Source organism: Lampetra planeri, chromosome 19, assembly GCF_965212315.1.
Source record: "Lampetra planeri chromosome 19, kcLamPlan1.2.h2, whole genome shotgun sequence".
Lineage (NCBI taxonomy): Eukaryota > Metazoa > Chordata > Hyperoartia > Petromyzontiformes > Petromyzontidae > Lampetra > Lampetra planeri.
Window position 1 is genome coordinate 11,680,623 of NC_136125.1, and position 22,791 is coordinate 11,703,413.

The following is a 22,791-nucleotide window of genomic DNA, read 5'->3' on the forward strand; positions in this document are numbered from 1 at the left end:
TGCCGTTGGAGTGTGGCAACACTTACTCGTTGAAGATGAGGTCGGGAGCGAAGTAGAGCATCTGCCCGTTGGCGAGCTTGTAGGACCTCCAGCCCATGGCAAAGGCCATAAGGCCCATCCACGAGTACTGAATCAGCGTCATCTGGTCGTCAATGTGCAGCTCCTTAAACCCTGCGGGAGGAGACCAACAGCACAACATTGCACACGTATCAACACACACTCTTGTTTCATGACACACCTCCTAAATAGAAACCTCTCCGCACTCATGATGGTTGTGTTGTTTGTGTGATATCCATGTTTGCATGGTGGCGGGGAGGGGGGGGGGCATTGTGTTTGTGGACGTGTGGGTTGATCAACATCGGTGATGAATATTTGAACCACTCCTGGGCCTCCTTCTAGGCTGACTCAGCCTTAAATAAGCTACTGGTGCTGTGTGTACACATCAGCACTGTGGGGGGCAGAGGCTGCCGGGCATGGTGCTGGCCAAATCACCCGCTTGCTACCCTGCCGCAAGATTTAATTGGTGCTTGTTAATAGCACGCCATATGTAGGGTATACGGGAGACCTTTGTATGTTTGTCTTTGTTTGACCTTCATGGCATTATACAAATCTTACAATCAATACAATGGGTATAATGTGCTGCTCTGTGAGAATTCCATATTTATTTATATTAATATTTTATCTCATGATGCCAAGATCACAATTGGAATACAATTGGTGGGAAAAAGACAAAAAAACATTACTTTTCTTATTAAAGGACATTCAAACTCGTATGGGATAGCCACGGGACACGTACCTCAGGTACTTGTCTACAAAATAAGAGATGGAAGTAAAGGTGCTGTATTCAACAGCAAAACATGACGGGAATCCCAGCAGGCCTTGATGAAAGAATGACCAATTGATAGTGACTCCCCTGAACATATTCTGCACACAGCCATGCGATGACCGCCAGGCTCAAGAGAGCCGGGAATGCAGCACTTTCATTTTGGCAGCAGAAGATAAAAGGCAACTCTTTACTAGTTTCATCGTTATTGGGACTCATCAGAACCAAATAGCCAACTGTTTGATTGTTCGGTTGCATCTTTCTTCGAGATCTGACACCGATTCCCAACATCCTGCCCTGTCAAGATTTTAAATCCTATGATTAATGCTACCTTTTAATACATGCATGAAACAAAACTGTGTGTTCACATGCCTGTTTTTGCTTTCCTTATTTGAGATGTGGTGCTGACATAAGCACAGATATTCTGTTATTTTGTTTACAACTTTTTTTATTGCAAATTTTCTCGAGGCCAGCAGCGAGAGACGTCTTGCTTCCGTGTACTCTCAAGCGACCGTGAATAACAAACTGCACGATGAATTGATGTCACTGACATATTCACGGAGAGTGGCATCAACGGAATGTACATTCGTGAAAACCCATCGCTGAATGCCGGAGTGACCACGGGTCCCGTTAGTTTGTGAAGTCATCTGGGTCAACCTGATCTCTCCACCCAATTTTCCAGGACAAACCATTCGAGTTTTCCATCGAGTGTGTGCGACAGGTGTCAGAAGTAAAGGCGGCGTGAGCCAGATGTCAATTATTCATGATGACAGCTGGCCTGGCCAATATGAAAAATATGTGAATGGCTCATTTACTTAGTTATGTTGGCATTCCAGTTACTTTTTTTCCCTCTTCTAAGCCAATGTTCATCACCTACTTCATACTGCAGTTCCTTATGGTTCAATGGAGTAATTGCTCATACAGCATGTACTTGGTTATTTTATTGTTAAAGGACTTTAGGTCAAAGAGTACCTCTCCGTAATCCGTGTGCAGACGGATGATTGTTTGTTAAATGGATTTCCGTAACTTAGTGCCCTGTGCCCAGCTTGTAAGCTGCATGCATCACAGGTAGCCTACAATAACATCCAGGCTTAAACGGGAGGATCGTTGATCTTAATTTACGGGGTGGAACGGTGGCGCAGTGGTTAGCACACTGAGCTATGGACCTGACCGTCTGAGTGTGAATCCCCGCCGTAGACAATATCGGCGTAGACCAATATCTGAACTGATGCCGAGCCCCTCACTCATTCCTCTCCAAGCCACACTGACCCAGCATGGTGAAATATAAAAATTGTATAAATGTCAATATTATAAATATGGTCAAATGGGATTCAGGACCGAAAGGCATGGTGACGCATTTATCCAGCACTGAATTGACAAAGCGCTATAAATTATTATAATGATGATTATATTTGTTATTTCATCCCATTTTACAATAGAAACATTTCAGTTAATTCTGAAAAATATGAATTCAGCAACAAATAAAAAAAATCTAAACCTGCAATTTGTTAATTTTTAACGGCTCTCAGAAATGCCAATCAATCCCATAGGGCACGCATTTAATCAAACACCCACAGTTGTGTGTGTTTAATTTGGTCAACCTGCTACTGTTTGTTATTGTGTGCTGTGGCTCTTCACGCCCTGTCGCTCCGTTAAGGCGCACGCGGTTAACGAGTGCAGCCTTCGTGCTACGGACCACAAACTTTGCTCGAAGGAGGATAACTTTGGCCCCAGAGAGAGAGAACAATCCTCCCCCACATGGGCCCTCGCTCAGGCCGCTGGGATGGGCCAGCATTTAGATGTCTAAGCGATGCCCGTCCCTCTACTCAGAGGCCATCCCAGAATGTCCCAGTTTCATATTCTGGGCATCTCACTGCCGAGTTACACAGGCGGCGAGGAATTTGATCTCAGTCGCTTCCTGATCCTCCATGGTGCATCATTCATGTCATTCTCCAATCGATTATGGATGAGCTGAATAGAAATGTGGGTGAAATATCTAATTCTTGTTTCGATGCTTCGGCAGCAAGCAGCACAGACTGCGTAGCGCAGCTTCTACACAGGTCCTATCTTATCAGGAAGCGCTTCACCATCGAGCCTCAACATCGTGTTGGCTGTCGTCAGTGTTTACAGGGGTAACCAGAGTCATCACCATTGTTAAGAACATTCAATTGCTCCGCTTTCTGATGGTAAATCACGATCGATACCGATGCATTTACGATAAAGATGGAGTGGACGAGCGGGCCCCATCAAACAACGCTTCATGTGACTTTCTTAAAATGCGCTGCTCTGAAATGTCTTGCCGATGCCACTGCTCGCGGCAAGAGTCTGCACTAGGGGGAGCTCTAGCGAGCCCCTCACAGGAGGGGCGGCGGCGTCCACTCTTCTACACTTGGTCAGATGTCTTGGAAACGATCTAAGTATCCACACATTGAGACTGTTGGGTGGACATTTCTGGTTATCACCCAGTCCAGTGAGCTCATTATTATATCTCTGCAGCAGCATTCCGTGTGTGACGTAGGGGGTCACAATGTATGATGCGTCAATACGGCTGTCCTGCCTCTTGACTCGGCCAGTCTGTTGCGAAGCACAGCCGTGCACATGAGGGGCGCCACGGTGGCGAGATGTTAACTACCTCGCCTGGTATGCAGGACATTGTGGGTTTTATCCCGACCCTGATGACTGTATATTTGGAGTTTGCATGTTCTCCCCGTGGTCACTTGGATTTTTCTCCGGTTTTTCCCTCCACATTTAGAAACATGCGTTCAGAGTATGGCTGCTGTAACTTTCCACTTGATTAGCCACTTCGTTGAGCTATCATTTGTGGCCAGGTAACTTCTGAAAGAGGAGCTACATAGCTCAGTGGGCCTTACCTGGTAAAATAAAATAAAAAAAATAGGTGGCCCACGGAGCAGCAAAAACCACGATCAGCCGCACCGGCAAGCGACTGACTTCTCGCCGTGCCATTCAAAGCGAAAATCTGGGCTAAGCGCAATTCGGTGAACGCAACCTGAAAGTGGCACTGTACATTTTTCGAGCGTTTACTGAAATAATCGGTGTGAGATTCAGGAAGACACCCCATCCACGGGGGGGGCGGGGGGGATGTACGCTGCAGATTATTTTATTCATTAGTCTTCCGTGCTCATTTTATGCAAATCTTTTCTTTTGGACACAAAGCACGGGGCGTGCTGACACGGCTCTTTGGTGATAAGTGCCGGCTTGCCGATGTGGCGGCAGTACCGCAAATTGCCAACGCAAATGACAGCCTTACATTTGGTGAAGTAATTATCGGAGCAGCATAATTAAAATTCTATGACTTTGGCAGATTAGCAAGCGGGTCTCTCAATTGATGGAAGTAAAACAATATTACATTTTAGCATTTATTGAGGTTATCAAAGCTGAATAAACCAAATAAAAATAATGGTGAAATTAACGAACAAAAAAAATGTCATTACAGATCAGGTACCTTAGCGTAATCACTATATGAGCATTGGATGACACAACATGCTTCAACAGCAATGCACTGAGGTGGCTGGTCAGTTCAAGGAGCAGAGCACCAAGATCCTGGGCATGAATTATGGCAGATGCTCAAAATTAAACCGGCTTCTCAATGGAGTAAGTTAGTGATTTCAGAACGGTCATCAATGAACAAAGGAGAGTATTAAATTAAACTTTGATATTCACTTAATTTCGCTAAATTCCAGCTCTGAGAATGATCAAAAGCATATCAGTTTGAAGGCCACGTGACAAACATTTGTGGTGTGTGGATAGATACAAGAGTTCCCTCGAATGGATCAGAGACAATCGGTGATATCCGCTTCCATGGGCTCTTCCCAAACACACGGGGCGACGTGCTGCACTGCACAGGTTAAGAATGGATACTTTGTCTCAAAAACGTGACGCTCACTCATGGCGCTGTTGAGAGATGCAACTGGGCCGAGTGAATAAAGTGAATAAAAAGAAAAGTAACAAACAGGTAAAAAAGGTCACAAATAATAATAGACAGTAACGGAGCTCATGTATTATCTGCTGCCAAGATGAAAACGTGGGCAATGAATACATAAATAAAATAAAATAAAACAAAAAAAATCGTCCATCAGCCAATCGTTCAAATGTTTTCCAGTGGGATTTGCTGAAGCAGCCAAACCGGTTTCTCTTTCATCACTTCATGGGAAAAAATGAGGCCCCTTTTTGCCTTTAACTTCAAGCAGCCCAGCAGCAGTATTTTGTTCACCAGGCATCGCTCTGTTGATGGGACTCCCAAAGTCAAAACCGGTCCACAGTGTGACCCCCGCTAAAGAAAATCCCACTGTGCTCGGAAGACCCACTGTGTGACCGACTGAAATGCTGACACGTTTTCTTTATTACATTGTGAAAACTGTTACCTGGTTCTTAATTCCATATGCAGGAAGGGGATTAGGATCAGCGGACACTGAATCTATCTCCAAAACGATGATTCGCCAATGAAACCCTGATGGTGTGGTGGGAACAAGCTAAATACTGCACATATATTTGAGCGGCTAATTTTTGTGGCTGCAAAAACACCCCCGGGCGTCTCCGAGTGAGCAACTGCATCGACAGTTTAAAATTACTATTTAAAAAAAACAGCTTTTTTATGCATGCTTGCTAACACGAAGGGTTATCATTCTCAACCTTGACGACTGCTCATTTTCAGCAGAATATTCGTAAAAAAACAGGTATCGTCACCCCTTACAGCCGCAAGTGTGGTGGCCGCCATGGTTGAATTTTTAATGTAAAATCTCACGAAAATTTGCAAAATCCAGATGAGAACGGCACCTTTAAAATGTCCTCATGCCACGCGAGAGTGGGAAACGCACAGGATAAACCGCCACACTTTCCTCATGATTACATAGCGGGGTAAAACTATTAATCCTCCCAATATTATCCCCTGGATGAGGAAAAGTGCAAGAGCTGGGAACGTGACATCGCAGTTTCCGCGACGCTGAGTTAACACCGAACACCAACGGAGCTTGAACAGCAATGTGCAAATGAGACAAATTACACAAACAACTGCACAGCAGCAAATGTGCGGCAGATGTCCTCTACCCCTCCCCGCGCTCTCTCATGCCAAGCGCGGGCCTCGCACCCGACCCCCCTTCCTCCTCCTCCTCCCCCACGTACCGGGCAGCACCTTGGCCCACTTGACGACGGGCACCAGCTGCCTCTCGCATAGCCGGTTGAGGCTGGTGAGCAGGTAGTTGGCCGTCATGGGGCGGCTGTTATCGAACCCGGCGTACACCACCTCGGGCTCGATGAGCTGCAGGATCGAGAGGATGGAAGGCGAGTAGGAGAGCCCCGATACGTTGCTGCCGAAAAGGTTGCTTCCGCTGGAGACGGAGGAGGGCGTGAGGCGCCCGTCGCGCACCGACGGGTCCCACTGCACCAGCGCCTGCGTCGAGGAGCCGGCGCCACCGCCGCCGTCGCCGCGCCGCGCAGCGTCGTCCCCGCCACTCGTCTTCATCCGCATCCTCTTTGAGCGGTGCGCTGCGGGGGGTGAAGGGGGGGGGCACGGTACGGTAAGGGTCACGAGCGGTGCGCTGTTGGGGGTGGCACCGTAGGGCAAGGGTCATGCCACCCCACACCTGATTCGGCTCTGCGTTTTAGGTACATCCCGACACACAACAAAACCAACGTATTAACATCGTCAGCCGGGGTATATCCACTGCTGGTTGAAGGCATCCACAAGTTGTGACCATCTCTCCCTATCCGGCGATGTAACAATCTACCGACAGCACCTGCACGTCAACTGATTTCATTGTCTCCTTAAAAATATATATGGGGGGTAACATTTAAAAAATAGTTTTAGTCTTTTTCATAATTGTATTCCACTTGTGTGGTCGGTGCCATGTCGTGGGACTCGGTGTCAGAGACAGGCCCACTCACTGCGGTTGGCACTTTCCCAACATGCCCTGCTACAAACAAATGTCTGTCACATGGCGGCCAAACCAATGTTTTGTAATTCCCACTGATGGGATTTATCCAAATGAAGTAAAAAAATGCGAGTTTTTGTTTGTGCAGTCAAATCACTACACTCGATAACTCGGCTTAATCACAAGTCACCGAGACCTGCTTTCGAACCCAACCTCTAAACGGTGTCGGTTCAGTCCTCTGACCCCTATGCCACCCACCCACCTCCGGGTGCGATTTCATCTCCTTATCAATATGCCATCAATCTGTGACAGTGGGGAAGCCCCTATTTTGTTCCTGTAAATAAAAAAAATCGTCAATAACAGCCACGCACGAGTGAAACCCCCATCCATCCAGTCAAACAAACGAGCGCACCCCCACAGCCGACACGCGTTTCAGGTTTCCCCGGCACGTGCCAACTGCCATCACGTCGTGGTGTCGCTGTTCATTGCCACCTTCACATCGTCGGTACAGCACCGAGTCTCTGTTTTGTTCTGAAGAGTGTGGCAGCCGTTACCGTATTGACGTGAACGGAGGGGACCAAAGCAGTGTTCCCCAAATTCACGTGAGCTTAACTTCCAGATTTTTTTTTCTCTCTCTCTCGTTCATGTAGGTGCACCTTTCTGTCGGACATTCCCGAGACTCGCACCTGACCTCTCCAACAGCGTCTGGGCCAACAATGCTCCAGCTCTAATTTAATTAATCCTCACGTGTGCCCAACTTGATCAGAATCCTATTTTCCCTCACTCACTGGATAAATAAACTCAACATTATTTAGTCGGCTGTTGTGGCGTCAAGGTGAGCACATCGGACTTGCTTTTTCAAAGTTCACCAATTTGATCTCTCAGCATGACAGTTAAAACGCAACTTCTTAAATCCACCCCTTCCCTTCGTCCAACCCAGCAGTTTAACGTGAACGTTGAACTTCTTTTGCACCCTACGTACTAGTCGGAGGTGCGGGGGGAAGGACAACAAAACTAAACACAAACAATGGGTGCACTCCACACCCTCGTCCATCGGCAAGTCGCGTGAGGTGTGGTAAAGCGGTGGTTCTCCCACCTCTTGCCAGATGTTTGGCCAGCATGGAAGAGTAGACCAAATACCGTCTAAAATGGTCCTCTAGAACTCCCTCTCCAGGAGGCCAATTCCAGCAGTCGTGTGAACACTGGGCAGACGCTTACGGCCACAAATTTGTCTTTTTTTGCAACTTTTGTTTATCATGCCTCTCAACTATGCTCTGTGTGTATATATAACTTTATATAATTGCATAGTATATATATTTTGAAATAATTGCATAGAATGTCGATACTTATGTTTTAGTATTAGTATGATGGCTCTTGGAGCGACATATTTGTTGCCAGAAAGGCGCCACGTGTGTAAGCCAAAATAAAATGGACTTAACTGTGACTGAGTTTATGATTTCCTTCCTTGAGGCGAGCAAGCTCAATCTCAGGGCTTTCTAACCTTTGCTTAAAACTAAAACGACATGTATTTTACCAGGTAACGCCCACAGAGCTATACAGCTCTTTTTCAGAAGTGACCTGGCCACAAGTGAAAGCGCAACGAAGTGGCTTGTCATCACGTAGAAATCTAAAGCAGCCAAATACTCTAACCGTGTGACGTTGATTCTAAATGTGGAGGGAAAAACCGGAGGATCCGGGGAAAAATCCACACGACCAAGGGGAGAACGTGCAAACTCCAAATATACAGCAGGCGTCAGGGTCGAACCCATGCCCTCCTGTATACCGGGCAAGGTAGTTAACATCTCACCACCGTGGCACCCCTTGCACCGACATTGCAACGATGTCGTACATCAACGCTCCCTGCGCTCTTTTTTATCGGCAATTTTCCACTTTTGCTTTTAGCATCCAAGCACAACAAAGGTGCCACTCTATTCCACAAGCCTCGGTCACAGTGTGGGAAAACCACGCCGATGAGATTTTTACAGGTTGACAGCTCGACAGCATTTAACGCTCGATCTATTAAAAGTAAATGCCAGCTTGAGCCGTTTTCATATTCTTGAGCCGTCACCGGCAGTGCAGGATGGGCGTTGTGTGTGGGTTTTGCTGTGCGTTGAACAGCACGGATGTTGTAGCAGTATTCCTACTAATGGCGTTATTGGTTTAGTGTTGTTATGTCTGCATTTTCCGGTGAAGGTGATGACGTGCTTTGAAGGAAGGCAATTGCCCTAAATGCCAACGATTGCAGGATTTGTACTCCTTTCAGAGCGGCGTGAATGAATGAATGTGTTAAGTGTATTGTCATTCGTGCTGATGCATCACACTGCCCATACAGTATCACAACATGTTTTTTTTTTAAATGACAGTGGTGAATTCGTTAATAAGTACAAATGCTCTCGCAGACATGCCGCATGCGATTGGCATAGCTCCAAAGCTGTAGCCCTGACACTTTGTAAGCTGTGATGCAATATTTGTAACCAACTGTAAAAGCGCCAGAAGAGCAACACATTCTGAGAATAAAGAGAGATCATTAACACGATAAATTAGGCCGTTAGCAACACTTCTAAGCATAATTAACTCAACGTCTCCCTTGCAGTCAAGACTCCCAAGATTTCACACCAAAAGGAATTTGTGGCAGCGCAGTCCAATGCCCCACACGGTGGTAATGAGATAACGGAAGCCGCCCTCCCCGTCGGTCGCATTAGCGACGGTGGCGATGACGTCGGCGTCGCTTGACACGAGCGGGTGTCAGCTGGCGGAGACGTCGTCAAACTTTCCTCCGACCGCATCTCGCCGGTGTGCGAAGCTTTCGGTCCAGTTTGTCGATCTACTGCCGGACGCGGGGCCGTGCCGGTCGGCCCGGGTTGGCGAAGGCGTGGACGAGGCAGAATCGTGCGCCACTAAGACGCAGCGGCAGCCAACCCTTGCCTGCTTTATGCACGGCGGTCGCTCATCCCAGCATTATCCAGGCTTTATAAAAAGCCTGCTTAGCTTCTGGAGAGATCGGCCACACTCCAAGTGATTTAGTCACAGGCAATGACAGAGCACCTTCATAATATTGTAGGCGGTTCATTAAGGTATCCATTTTTTTGAATGTGTATAAATGGACAGCAGTGTGAACCAAACTATTGAATGTTTGGGGTTTTGTGAAAGACAAAAATGCTTGCCAAAAACAACCCGCGAACAACAAAAGCTTTGCGTGATCTTCAACAGCACATCAAAGAAGCGTCTGAAACAATCCGACTCAAGGCTTTGGCGAGCAGCGAGCATCGAGCGTACCATTGGGAGGCTCGCACACCTCAAAGCGACGCGCCTCGCCAACGCCGGGACAGACACGACGGAGGATTAGAGGGATGAGACTCGGTACAATAAAGTCTTCACGCTACCAAGCGTGTGAACAGTTTTATCGACCTGGCTCAGAAACTGCCGTCTTTCCTGTCAAATTATTTCACTATGGAAGATACCTCCGTTGAAGTGGATGATATGAATGTGCTCAGTATGTGCGAGTCACCGAGTGAATGAGTGACAGATTTTTTATTTCTTCCACAAGGGACAGAAAGCTTCAATTTGGTACATCCGTAAGTCGATTGCTTTTTATGGGGGGAATCTTAATAAAAATAAGGCTCCCAAAAATATGGCCAACAGGTTAACTGCTTTCACTCAGAAAGCAGGGATAGCTCAGACGAAAGTCTTAATATTCTTTAAGTCTTGCGATAAACACTTACAACAATACAGGGCAATGGAAAAGTTTCCGTGCGGTAAAATTGTTTTAATCACGGATTCACAGCGTGGAGGTCTCTCAAACTGAGCGCCGTTGACATTCAAACAAAACGAATACGTCGGAAGCACGTGGTGTGCGACGCACAATTCCGTCTCTCTGGTGTCACGTCACCTCATCGCGAGGGCTATTTCATTCTTCGGTTCATCCAGACGTTGTTCGATTCGACTCGTATGTAGCGTACGTCTGTTGAACTTCTTTCGCGCCGTACGTAGCCAACCGTGCTGATCCGTTGTGCGGAGGAAAGACCACAAACTAAACACAAAAAAGCAGTTCTAAAGAAATTAGTTTTCAATCGAGATTTAAGACTTGAACATTAACTGAAAGGGCACTTCTCCAAGTGCCCTGTATTATCCCCATCACCGGCAAACCAAGTAATTTGTCCCCAATTGAGCGTGACGCAATAGCCGACCGAGTGACCAGTGATTTATTACCATGAATGTGCAACGTCAGCAGCAAAAGCCTTCTGGGCATGGCACCTCACCTAGGTTGACTCAGCCTAAAATGTGTAACGGCCTAGCGTGGTCAACTGCAGCAGCGAGGAGACTTAGGGCAAGCGGGACGCGTGTGGTATTGAGTGGCGCTAACGCTTTGTGCGTAGCGGCGGTATTAATTGGCACTTGCGGAGAGCACTAGCAACGAGAGCCCATGGAGCTAAATGTATGGAAATATTTGTAGTGTCTGTGAATATTTGGTGTATATATATAAACAAAATCTTATTCTGACAAGATGCAAATGTAGGAAAACGTAAGTAAAATAAAGACGCAATGTGTCTCTTCAAGGGGACATTAGACGATTTGTTGTACGAAAGAACATTGTACAATTAAACCTCGGAGGGAAGTTTCGGAAGCGACCTTCCCACTTTAACACAAAATCAAATGGAGGATCACTGCCCTGTCCCAAACACAAGGTGAGCAAACAACCCAACTCACGGTGGCAGGGCCTGCTTGTGCGATGGCCCATGTTAAATGACGTAACTTTTTAAGCGTACGAGTATGGGGAAGGGTCGCAAGCGTCCTTTAAGGTCGATCAAAAATAAATTTCCGACGTTTAGCCCACGTAGACTGCTTAAGGTCAGGACTGTAAGGGAGTACGTATTAAGGCTGGCACTTGTGCATCAGAGGGTGCTGCGTGAGCACAGCACCACATCCGGCTACCTTGGTCTCTCCAGCGCTGATGTTGACCCACCTCACCACGTACGGGACTCAATCTAAAGCCGAATGGAACCAGAGGAGGTCCAGAGCAGGTTCAGATACCACCCGCCGCTGATGTAAGCTGTGGCATGGGAATCGAAGTCGGGTCGCCGGTTTCAAACGATCACACAAACACGCTTCTTTGTCTTTGACCTTGTGTTCACGTGTGCCGATATCTGGATGCAAAGCAAGGCGTGCTTACCTGCATGCTCATACGGACAGCATGTTTCCTTGCGAAGAATCTCAAAAGCCACACGGGTCGGCCAGCGCTAAAATTATGAGCAGTTGACCCTTAAAGAGAGCAAAACGATCTAGATAGAGTAAACTAGTGCATTCGCCACGCTACTGAATTCTGTCGATGCGTGTCGATCGCCACTTGTGCACGTTATGCTGGGCGCAGAGATATAATGCACTTTTCTGATTGAGATCATTGATTAAAATGGGACTTTGTTATGCTGTCTGCTCCTTTACACCAGGTGATTAGAGGCGACCTATTTATTTACATGCGAACCAAAATTAACGCTTTCATTTAATTACGTGTTCGCACTTGCGTCGTATGCGTGTGTTTACGTTTTCGATAATTCATGCATGCAAATCAGAACACATGCAGTAATGAATGACAATCGCACGTTCAGAATAAACATCAGCGGTGAACTGACCTCGTATGATATTGTGCTAAAGAAAGTAAAACCATGGCAAATATAGGTGAAGAATGTGTAAACAGTTGACTATTTATGTTTACGTAGCATCTCAAGCCTGAATATTATCTTCTGGGCCATCCAGGTCAGTAACTTTGGACGGGCTATCAGCATGAGCGTCTATCAGATTATGGCCCCATAAACAATGTCTGTGCATGATCCCAGTTTGTCTATTTATGTTCACGCTTATGCATGTATGTGTGCGCGTGTGTGCGTGTATGTATTTGGGCACTAATTATAGGGGTATGGTGATGTAGTGGTTAGCGTACTGCGGTACGAACCCAGTGACCTGAGTTCAATTCCTGCTCACAGCCACCGACACTGTTGAAGATGATCTGAATCGGTCCTGGGCCTTCCCTAAGTCAACTCAGCCTCAAATGAGTACCTGGTGTGATGTGTAAACATCACAACTTGGGAGACAAAGGCAGCTGGTGGGTGTTGCTGTCCACCCACCCCCTCGTGTGCTGTGCCAGCCTTCATATGTGCTCGCTAGTAGCACTTGCCCTCAACAGTCTGTTAAAATATATACAGGGGATCTTTATGTTTAGGTACTTAGTATATCAACGGGACATACATCTTTGCTTTATTGATTTGGACAAGGCCTATGATACCATCAAGAGGCCAGGGCTTTGGATTATTCTTTGTTCAGGATCATTAAGAACAATCATTAAGCATTATGTTTTCATTGGTTCCTATGTGGAAGCTACCTGGCCTGTTGTACCACACAAATCTCTGGGTTTCTTCATCCAGAATCATGGCCTTCTCTTCTCTAAGATCGCAAAACAGACCCTCTATATGATTAGGGCGAATATCACAATTACTCGGAAAGAATTGCAATTCCTTTCCAGGCCGGCCTAGTGGAATCGCCACTGAAATGTATCGCATACATCTTCCAATTCTATCTCGATTCCAGCTAAATCTAGCATATACATGGAGCAACTCAGTGCATAGCCTAGCATACATACAGGGCAACTATGTGTATATGTATCCTTCGTTTACATACCTAGTATATACACGGGGCTGTTGTCCTTGGCGATAGCCTTGCACATTAACAGGGCACCTGTATGTCTGTATGTATCCTTGACTATAGCGTAACATATGCACGGGTCAGTTACGTGTCTATATGCATCCTCGTATAAATGGAGGCAACTACGTATCTCTATGTATCTTTAGCTATAACCTAGCATATACATGAGGCAGCTACTTGTCCGAATGTATCCTTGGCTATAGCCGAGCATATACGCGGGGGTAGCTACGTGTCTCTATATGCATCCTTGGCGATACATTTGGCCGCTCCGTGCGTCCAGGCCAAACATAGGGGGTTGGCAAGGGGCCGTGCCTGGGCCAGCCTCCATGACAGCATCCACTCTTGCCCAAATGCACACCACAATTAGCGTGGAATTGGGTGAATTCTACAACCCAGGCATCGGCGAAGAATTTAAATCAGCGATTCTGCCTGCCCGGTATTGGCCAGAAGAGCAAATTTTGCCAATTTTGTCAAATGGAATCGGGAAATGCTTTGCTTAGCTCAGCATCACAGAAGCTTATCAAAGTCGGGTTCACAATCGAGTGCCATTATTATACGGAACAAATCTTACATGGTAACCTCCCTTTTACAATCCCATTCAAATTAACCAATACCTTAACATGATAATTGCTCATACAATTATTAAGCTTATTTGTAGAGGTCGGAATCGTAGGAATCTGAGATTATTCCTATCGGATCCCTGTAGTAATCATCCAACTCTAATGTGCATGCATCTGTGAGTATGTGGATGCACGTCAGGGTTTCCACCTCCAACATACAACAAAAACCAGGATGCATTATGGGAAGAAGAGTGGAAGAGCTACACGCAACTACAATGTTCATTGAGCCGTGGATAATTATACAACTGACAAAAAACGATACTTTTAATGTCAGGGGGAGGCTTACAGATTTATCTGGACATCATCTGCCTCAACAAGCAGACGATTGCTGGAAAAAACCAGGGCAGGAGGCCACCCGAGTGCGTCAATGTCTAATGCACGTACGTGTGCGCGGCTGGCTTTGTGAAACTTTGCTTTTTAACGGCAGCGAGATGTTTACCAAACCCTGTGATTGAGATGTGAAATGCGTTTCCTTTAAGAGACAGAGAACGGACTTTAAGATTTTACAACCACAACAGTGCCTCCGAGACTGTTCATAAATCACTGATCATAAAGTTTGGAACAAGAAAACCCACCATCTGGTCAAGCAATCTGGAATATATTGGAGCAATTGAGATGCGCAAGTGCGAGTTGATTGAGCCGTGTTCCTGGTTTGATGATGTTTGAAGAAGCACAGTGACTAATGTAACAATCATAACGATAATCCTTTTTTTTACAGCCCTATATGCATATGGTGGCGCGCATGTGTTGTGCGTGTCTTTTGGGTACAAATTAGACAGGGAGTGGTGGCACATTGGTTATTACACGTAATTTTAATTCCAGTGACCCAGGTTAAACATCGGGATGTGGTGGAGTGCTCCCATGATCCCGCGCTTAAGAGGTTGAGTCTGCACGGTGGCTGGGAGATGGCGGCACCAGCGAGTGGCTTTGTGAACCAGTCTGTGCAGATCTTTGAGCTTTATACCCCTTGAACGAGTAGGCTACCAGAGAATTGGCGTGTGAACGTACTCATGTATGTTGAACTTCTTTCCCACTGTACAAAGTCAATGGTGCTAATTGTAGGTGCGGGGGAAGGACAACAAACTAAGCACAAACAAATAATAAAAGCAGAGGTGGAGGGGAGGTGCAGTGGTTAGCGAACTGCGCATGGAATCCGTCAAACTTGTGATTGATTCCTGGCCACAACTAACATCAGCGGCGAATGATATATAAGCCGGTTCTGCTCACCACCCATTGTGCCAACATGCGCCAAACAGCCCCTAAAAGTGACACAGCGTGTGGAGACCTTCATCCAGCAGTGGATTGACAAGGGACTGTGAATTATGACTTATTACTCCAGTTTCCTCCCACATGCAAAAAAATAGATCTTTAAAAGGAACTGGCCCAATGACCCAATGCAGGAGGCTCCTGCACAACTAATTTTAAGACTCGACGCTGCTTTTCTGTGTAAATAAATTACACAAATGAGATATTGCCGGCCATGTAAAAACGACAGCGACAAGCAGCATCTAAAACGGGCCCTGTACCTCCCCAAGGTCAACTCAGCCCGAAATGAATGCCTAGCGCTGTGGTGTGTGGTCAACATCGGCACTGGGAAGATAAACGTGGCCGCGTGTCGTGTTGGCAAAAACCACAACCGCGTGTGTGCCGTGCCGCCCTTTACAAGCCGTCCACGGGTATTAGGATGCGTATAAATTAAACAGAGCGGTAGAAAGTTTAGACGTGGAAAAAAAATTGGAACGGGCCTCCGAAGAGAGTTTATTTGATTTTTACGTTCATAAAGTCTGGATCAAAATTACCCAGGAATGCAAATAGTGAAGCACAACATGGCGGCTGTGGAATTAACCCTTGCGTTGCCCGAGGAGCGCGTGCTGCAAACTGTTTCCATTTATTTCACAATTTATTGATGCCAACTTTATTTGGCAATTTCCTCGTGGGTGTAAGCAGTGGGAGGAGGCAGAGCGAGGGTGCTGGAAAGCCCTAAGTCTTGCCCGAGTGCAATTTCCCCCGAAGTTAATTCGCCTGCATATAATGTGAGCTTAGTAGGGCACACTTTTAGGCAGTAGATTCAGTAAAGAGAGATGGTTATGCATGGTTACTGAAAGGCTCGCTGCTGTTGTTGCTCCCGAAGTTGTTGAATAAAAACTTAAATTGTTCCGTGATGACTCATTCCCGCTACTTAAGTTATTCATCGTTAAGAGAACATCCTCGGTGCGTTCACCATAAACTACTTAATCTGTGAGGTGCAGAGGAAGAAAGAATCGCAGCAACAACCTCTTTCCTTTTCAAGGATTCGAGGAAGCACAGCTTGTGCTGATGTGTCATGTTTAGAGCATTCTCGGACTTCAAACTCGACAGCCCGAGGAGAGTGAGGCACAACACCAACACACGCACACACATGCAGATGTGTGTGCGTGTCTGCTTTACAAACTGCACAGAATGAGGCCCGGAGAATCGCCCCCCCCCCCTTCTCTCCAGCTTAGCAATTCAATAAATCGTTATGATGATGATTTGCGGTAGAGTATCAAGTGGAGAATCAATGTTTATTGATCTCTTGTGGTGCATTTCGCAGGCCCCCAGTAGCAGCAGTTGTCACTTCAGATATCCCCTCAATTAAACACGTCGGCTTTCGCGACCAATATCATCCATAATACAGTTTTTTTGGGTTGGATTGCATAAATATGAATGCGTCGTTAAACCCGCCAAGACCATGACAGGTAATTAGTAAGGTTTGTCACGTAAACAGAACATTCTGGATTTGAAACGTTCGTGACTGCAAGGATTCATACTCTTTGTGTTTTTTTCGGTAAAGTCACATAGGTAAAAATAAAATACAATAAATTAAAACAACTAAATTAAATCACGACCTATCGAAGGCAACACAAACTTCCGTCTTCAGGTGGAACCGTTACAGCCAAAGTCACTGTAATAAGTGAATAGAGCTAATAGAGAAATAATGAATAGATGTTATCTATCAGCTTAATTTAGCGTCCCTATTAATCAATTCAACTTCCGCCCCTTTGTTCACGGTACCCCAATACCCCCCCCCCCTCTTGCATAATGAAGAGGATGTTATCAATCGGCTTAACTCAGCCTAGCATCCCCCCCCCATGCCCCCCCCCTACCTTGCCCCCCCCCCCTCTTACCCTATAGAGTCGCGTTTCTCTATGAGCTCTCTTCACTGACTACGGTGACTTTGGCTGTAACGGTTCCACCTGAAGACGGAAGCTTGTGTTGCCTCCGAAACGTCGTGATTTAATTCAGTTGTTTTCATTTATTTTATTTTTTACCTACGTGACTTTACCGAAAAAACCAAAGAGTACAAACAGAACATGCCAATTCGTTACTAGTACAGCACTAACCGGTGCGTTGGAGAGTAAATCCACAACATTTACAATCCGAGTACGACGTTTCGCCAGTAATTACAACCAGCTTCATCAGGCGGCAATTGGATCCCCTCAATGATGGCCTTTGTCAAGAATTAAACACAGACAACCTATACACATTCTGCTTTTGACCACCCTAAGATTGTCACATGCAACGTGTAATAATTGAGAATACGTAGCCGCACATACGTTGCGCAACCTTCACATACAGACCCAACACATTTTGCAGCTCCGTCAAACGATATTAAAGCCTCATTGTGTGATAACTTCCCTTGCAATTGCATTTGACATCATTACATATCCTTGTTTACATATTAGTACAATCGTCACCTTACAACTGTTTCATGTTTCTATAACTAAACTGTACTATCAGCAGTCCAAAAATAATCTGCCGTAGCTGAGCGATGCTACGGGGAAGGCATTGTTTCACATTGGTTGATGTTTGTGCAATGTTTTTAGTTTCTCTTTTGAAACTGTCCCGTTTGCTCCGATTGCTATATGATGTATTTGCCGGAATTTATTTAACTAATTTTAGCTTTTCGTCATTTTGGTGACCCAGCCAAGCCACTCTGGTAGATGAGATGTTGTTGTATTCCTGAGTTCGCACTTGATTAAACAAATGAACTTGAACTTATGTCCCAAAGGTCCATACTGCGTCTTGAGCAATGGACTCAGCTGGTGAAGGAAATTCATTTTCAAAAGCCACGTCGTCATCCTTCGCACCCATTCATACGCAGCACCCTTAGCATGTCCTCGTTAACCGATGCGTACATTCACGTGAAATGGCAGGGCCCGAGTTTCGGGACTGGGCACACCGTCGAAGCGTATGGGTGCATTTTTTGTAATGATCTATAAGCAAGGATGATGTGGCGCAACAGTGCATGGTGGCGGAGAAGCAAGTTGATAACACTGAAGGATTCTAGATTTGAAGCTTTCGTGACTGCAGGGATTCATACTCTTAGGTTTTTTCGGTAAAGTTACGTAGGAAAAAAATAAAAATAATAATAAATGAAAATAAATCAATTAAATCACGACGTATCGGAGGCAACACAAGTCTCCGTCTTCAGGTGGGACCGTCACAGCTAAATTTACTGATACAGTTATTATTATTTTTTTTACCTACGTGACTTTACCGAAAAAACCTTAAAGAGTATGAACACTGAAGGAGACGTCTCAGCTAACGAGAAGGTTCTATTTTCAAATGACAAATTCGTAAATGCGCGCGTGCTTCGGTGCTTATTTTCTCCCAATAAAATGTTATGGGCAGCACCTGCGGTGACTATTAGGCTGCATACTCCACAATCGTCGATCAAAACAAACTCGGCGTCTAAGATTTATTCCTTGTTTTTGTTTCAAAATTCCACAATTGCCCAACAAACACACGAGTTTCTCATATGGCCTCAATGTGAGAAAACACGAGATGTGCAAGCATATTGTGATTAAACACTTCATTCGGAACTACATTCAGACCAAGCCTCATGGCAGCTTGACCAAACCGAAGCGAAGTTTCAAGCTCGTTAAAAAACGAAAGTCTGCTTCAAACATTACACACCGGTACGTGCTCTTGCGTACCAAACTGCATCTTGCATTTTTAATACAATTCTATATTGTTCTTTATTTTACTTATATACCTAGGAAAGCCATGCTGAGTTGTATGATTCGTTTTTCAGGAGGGTCCTGCATTGGTCTTTTATTTTTTAAAAAATGTTTTCAGCCAATTAATGATTATTTATACATACACGTGGGAAGAAACTGGAGCACCTGGACAATACCCACGTCTTGTGCGGCGACAGTGATCCATCCCCGTACAGATGGAAACTGATGGCGATTAGTCCACTTCTCCGGGTGAGCCAGAGTAAGGCACCTCCTCGATGCCCAGGGGTAGTGAGTTTCACATCTGTGCGGTGATCCTCCAACTCTCGCTGCTGCCGCTGATTACCAGGCGTGCACCATCACCGCCGGGATAGATTTTTTTTTAAAAAAGTGAATAAATATAAATCCATACTCTTTGTTTTTTATTCGGTAAAGTCACCGTCACAGCAAAATTGCTGTGACGGTTCCACCTGAAGACGGAAGCTTGTGTTGCCTCCGAATCGTCGTGATTTAATCTATTTTCTTTTTTACCTACGTGACTTTACCAAAACAAAGAGCATGGACCCTTGCAGTCACGAAAACTTCCAATCTAGAATACAAATCCATACATTTTGTTGTCTCTGGCTGAATCGCTACTGCTTCGCTCTTCTTGGACAGCAGTGGTGTTGGCGCGCTACTGCACTTCGACACGACCATCGCGTGCTGCATCGCCGACATACGTGGGGACTCTGTGAGCTCTCCAAAAGAGCGTCGTCTATTTGAGCACACGGGACGAATTGCTGCAGAGTCTGCAGTGCCACGGCCCACGTTTGACACCGATCCACAACTAACACCCATCCTACGAAGGAACAAACAATTTAGCTTCGTTCACATACATAATTGTAAAGATAATTATTCATTTGTTTACAAAAACCACTCTGCACATAGCCAGGCAAGTTAAAGGCACCAGCTTGGCAAACAGATTATTAGTGAATGACTCGGTAAATAATAATTCAAAATTTGCATTTGTTTAAACATTGAGAATAGGGATTGTTTTCAAAGGGAAAATTTCATTTCCTCCGTCTGTTGCCAACACATTATAAAGCCTGCTGGAGTCGATGACAAAACGTTGGACTTTGTACTAAGACGCTTAATTCTTTGATCCCACCTTCACTTCATATTATGTGTCGCTGTTGTTCATACATCGCTGCATTACAATGCGAGATCTGCACTGCCTCGGCGAGATGCACACATTATTCAAAGACAAAGACCCACCGCATAGCCTGAGCAGACCGTTGGGGCAAGTGCTGTTCAGCACCACACCTGGTCACCCTCGTCTCCATAGCGGCATTGCTCACACGTCATACCAGGTTTTGGCCATGAGCTGAAATTGAACTCGGACCGCTTGGTTTAACCGCTATGCTCCCACTTCGCTAATTCACTCTCCCACTGACTCCTAAAGACCTTCACTATTAGAAACAAGGGAGATAAATCATGCATATGCATGGCATCCGCAACTCTTTTCAAACCTTTGCCCTTGGGAGTATACGACTAGCGATAGGAGGGGCAGCACTGGCCGCGATGAGACCAAGGAGCTGGGATGGCGGCGGCTTTGCCGGCGAGGCTGCACGGGATGCTGAGATGGTTCCTGTCTGGCTGGGCTGCCTCTCCAATTTGCCCGAATTCCTATCAGGTAAGTCCCCGATAGCCACACACCCTTTGAGTAAAGTTGTATTCGTATCGGGTCATACTTAAGAGAGTTATCGTGCCTCCCCACACTCCCGGCCGCACCAGGTACAGACGGGCAGAGCAAACACTTTCAACCTTGGCAGGAAAGCACAACACATGGGTGGGGTATAGTGTGCCATTGCATCTCGTGGCCCAAATTCGTTTCGAACAAAGATGCACAATTACTATCCTTGTAAAAAAAAATGTTAGCTTTCACTGCATGCTCACTTGCTCGCTGGGATATTAGATATATATTAAAAAACCTACTGTACACAGAAAGGCAGATTATTCATAATCAAAAAATAAATTACAAGTTAAAACCTAGATGCATTTTGACATTGTGAGAATAATTAGTTTCAAAAGCTAAATTCATATCCTGTTCTGCCAACACATTACAACGCCTGGAGAGTCTATTAAAGAACTTGGGCTTTGTAAAGCACTTCAGGCTCTGCAATAAAACGTGTAATTCTCTGAAACCTACCACCTTTAGTGCTGTAAAGCAATGGGGCTCTACCATCAGGAAAACAATTTTAATTTTCACACCAAAAAAGGGGCAAACCGTCAACAACTTTTATTTGAAATGAGGTGCAAACTTTAAGTGTTCGACAAAAAAGGCACGAAACACCGAACCCACCGATTTGCTGAGCGGGTCTATTTGGTGGAACCTTGAGCCATCATGCATAACAGGCGCTGTAGGCTACTGCGGCGCTACGTTGTGGACAGCAGAAGAGGCCAGTGCATCAAAAGGCACTGTTGTACTGTACTATGCTCCCACGTCTCTACGCACCTTCTTTAAGCCAACCTGCGCTCACCATTATGACCATACCTAATGCGCAAATGGAAAATTTGGAACTGTGGCCACCCAAAACCGACTGTACAACACACAACGACGCAACGGCCGATCCACAAATACGAAGGAGACATCGCAGCGATGATACACTCCTTGACTCAGGACGTGGTCATCGAAGCACCTGAACGTCAAATTGAAGTTGTTGCGTCTACATCAGCAGCCACACGAAAGAAGAAGAAGATGAAGGCCCTCACGCAGCGGGTGTTTGTCAAAGAGATCAACTCGAGTCATTCAAGTTGAACGGCAGTGCCCTCGACCCAAGGAGAGACCAACAACACAACGAATTACGACTATAATGAGCCCAGAATGTCTGTTTGTGTGTAACGTGCGTGACGTCACTCCACATGCCCCCCCCCCACCCCGTCATGAATATTCATGAGCGGGTGGATTTTTACACTCACGCAGAAGAAGGGCGAGCAGAAATAAAACATTTTTCGCAAATTCGCTTTAAGTTTCACGTTTCTTTATGGCATGTGAATCTAATAAATAATTCTACACAGCAACAAAGTGGATTTGGTGTCTTTATTTATTTCTTCAGCACTTGAGACAAAAGTTAATTCTAATTTATGCTTCTACATTATGGTGAAATAGCCATTTGTCGGTGATTTTCCAGATATTGTATCGATTTCAAATTTATTTCAACCCCAGCGACCGAAACCAGAAGAGAATAAAGTATCAGAGCAGTGAATTTGAACAAATTGAAGGTCAGTTATATACAGTGCTAGAGTGACATGAAGTGAGGTGTTTTATGACTTCGTTTTGTGCCAGATTCACTGCCATTAATACAGTGCTACAGTGAAATGCAGTGAAGTGTGTGATGACATACTTTCGTGCAAGATTCACTGCCATTAAATTAACGCAAGATACAATGATACTCTACAAAATGTTTTCGTAAACATTAAAGCTTCCGTCCTAGGACGGGCAAACAAGCTCGCGTGGAAAGAAAAGCCCTTGGGCACATCGGGTCACTGCAGACCACCCACAGCTTCCGTTGGACTACCGACCCGCACACTCAAACCGGCCCAGCCAAGCCCAATCACAATAAAGTCGCTTCCAGGACAACTTTTCTCTGGACAGGTCTCTTCTAGAGCAGCGTGAGAGAGCTCTCCCCCCCCCCCCCCCCACAGGCAACCCAGGCTTGCTTCACCACCAGAGTTGCTGCTATCACGACCTCGATGATTAATTACTGCCCGAGAGACTTTCCTTCGATTCTCAGCCGCGGCTAACATCG

The 22,791-nt window shown here is 45.7% G+C and overlaps 1 protein-coding gene across 2 annotated transcripts in view; it reads right to left on the bottom strand.

Annotated features, from left to right (window-relative positions):
* LOC144724130 (mineralocorticoid receptor-like) overlaps nt 1-22,791 on the bottom strand; it is a 123,502-nt gene that overhangs the window by 28,933 nt on the left and 71,778 nt on the right. For both annotated transcript variants that reach the window (XM_078603028.1, XM_078603029.1), the window contains exons 4-5: nt 5,963-6,325; nt 27-171 (exon numbers count right to left, since the gene is read on the bottom strand). In XM_078603028.1, coding sequence (XP_078459154.1) covers nt 27-171; nt 5,963-6,325 — 508 coding nt within the window. The remainder of the gene's footprint in view (nt 1-26; nt 172-5,962; nt 6,326-22,791) is intronic.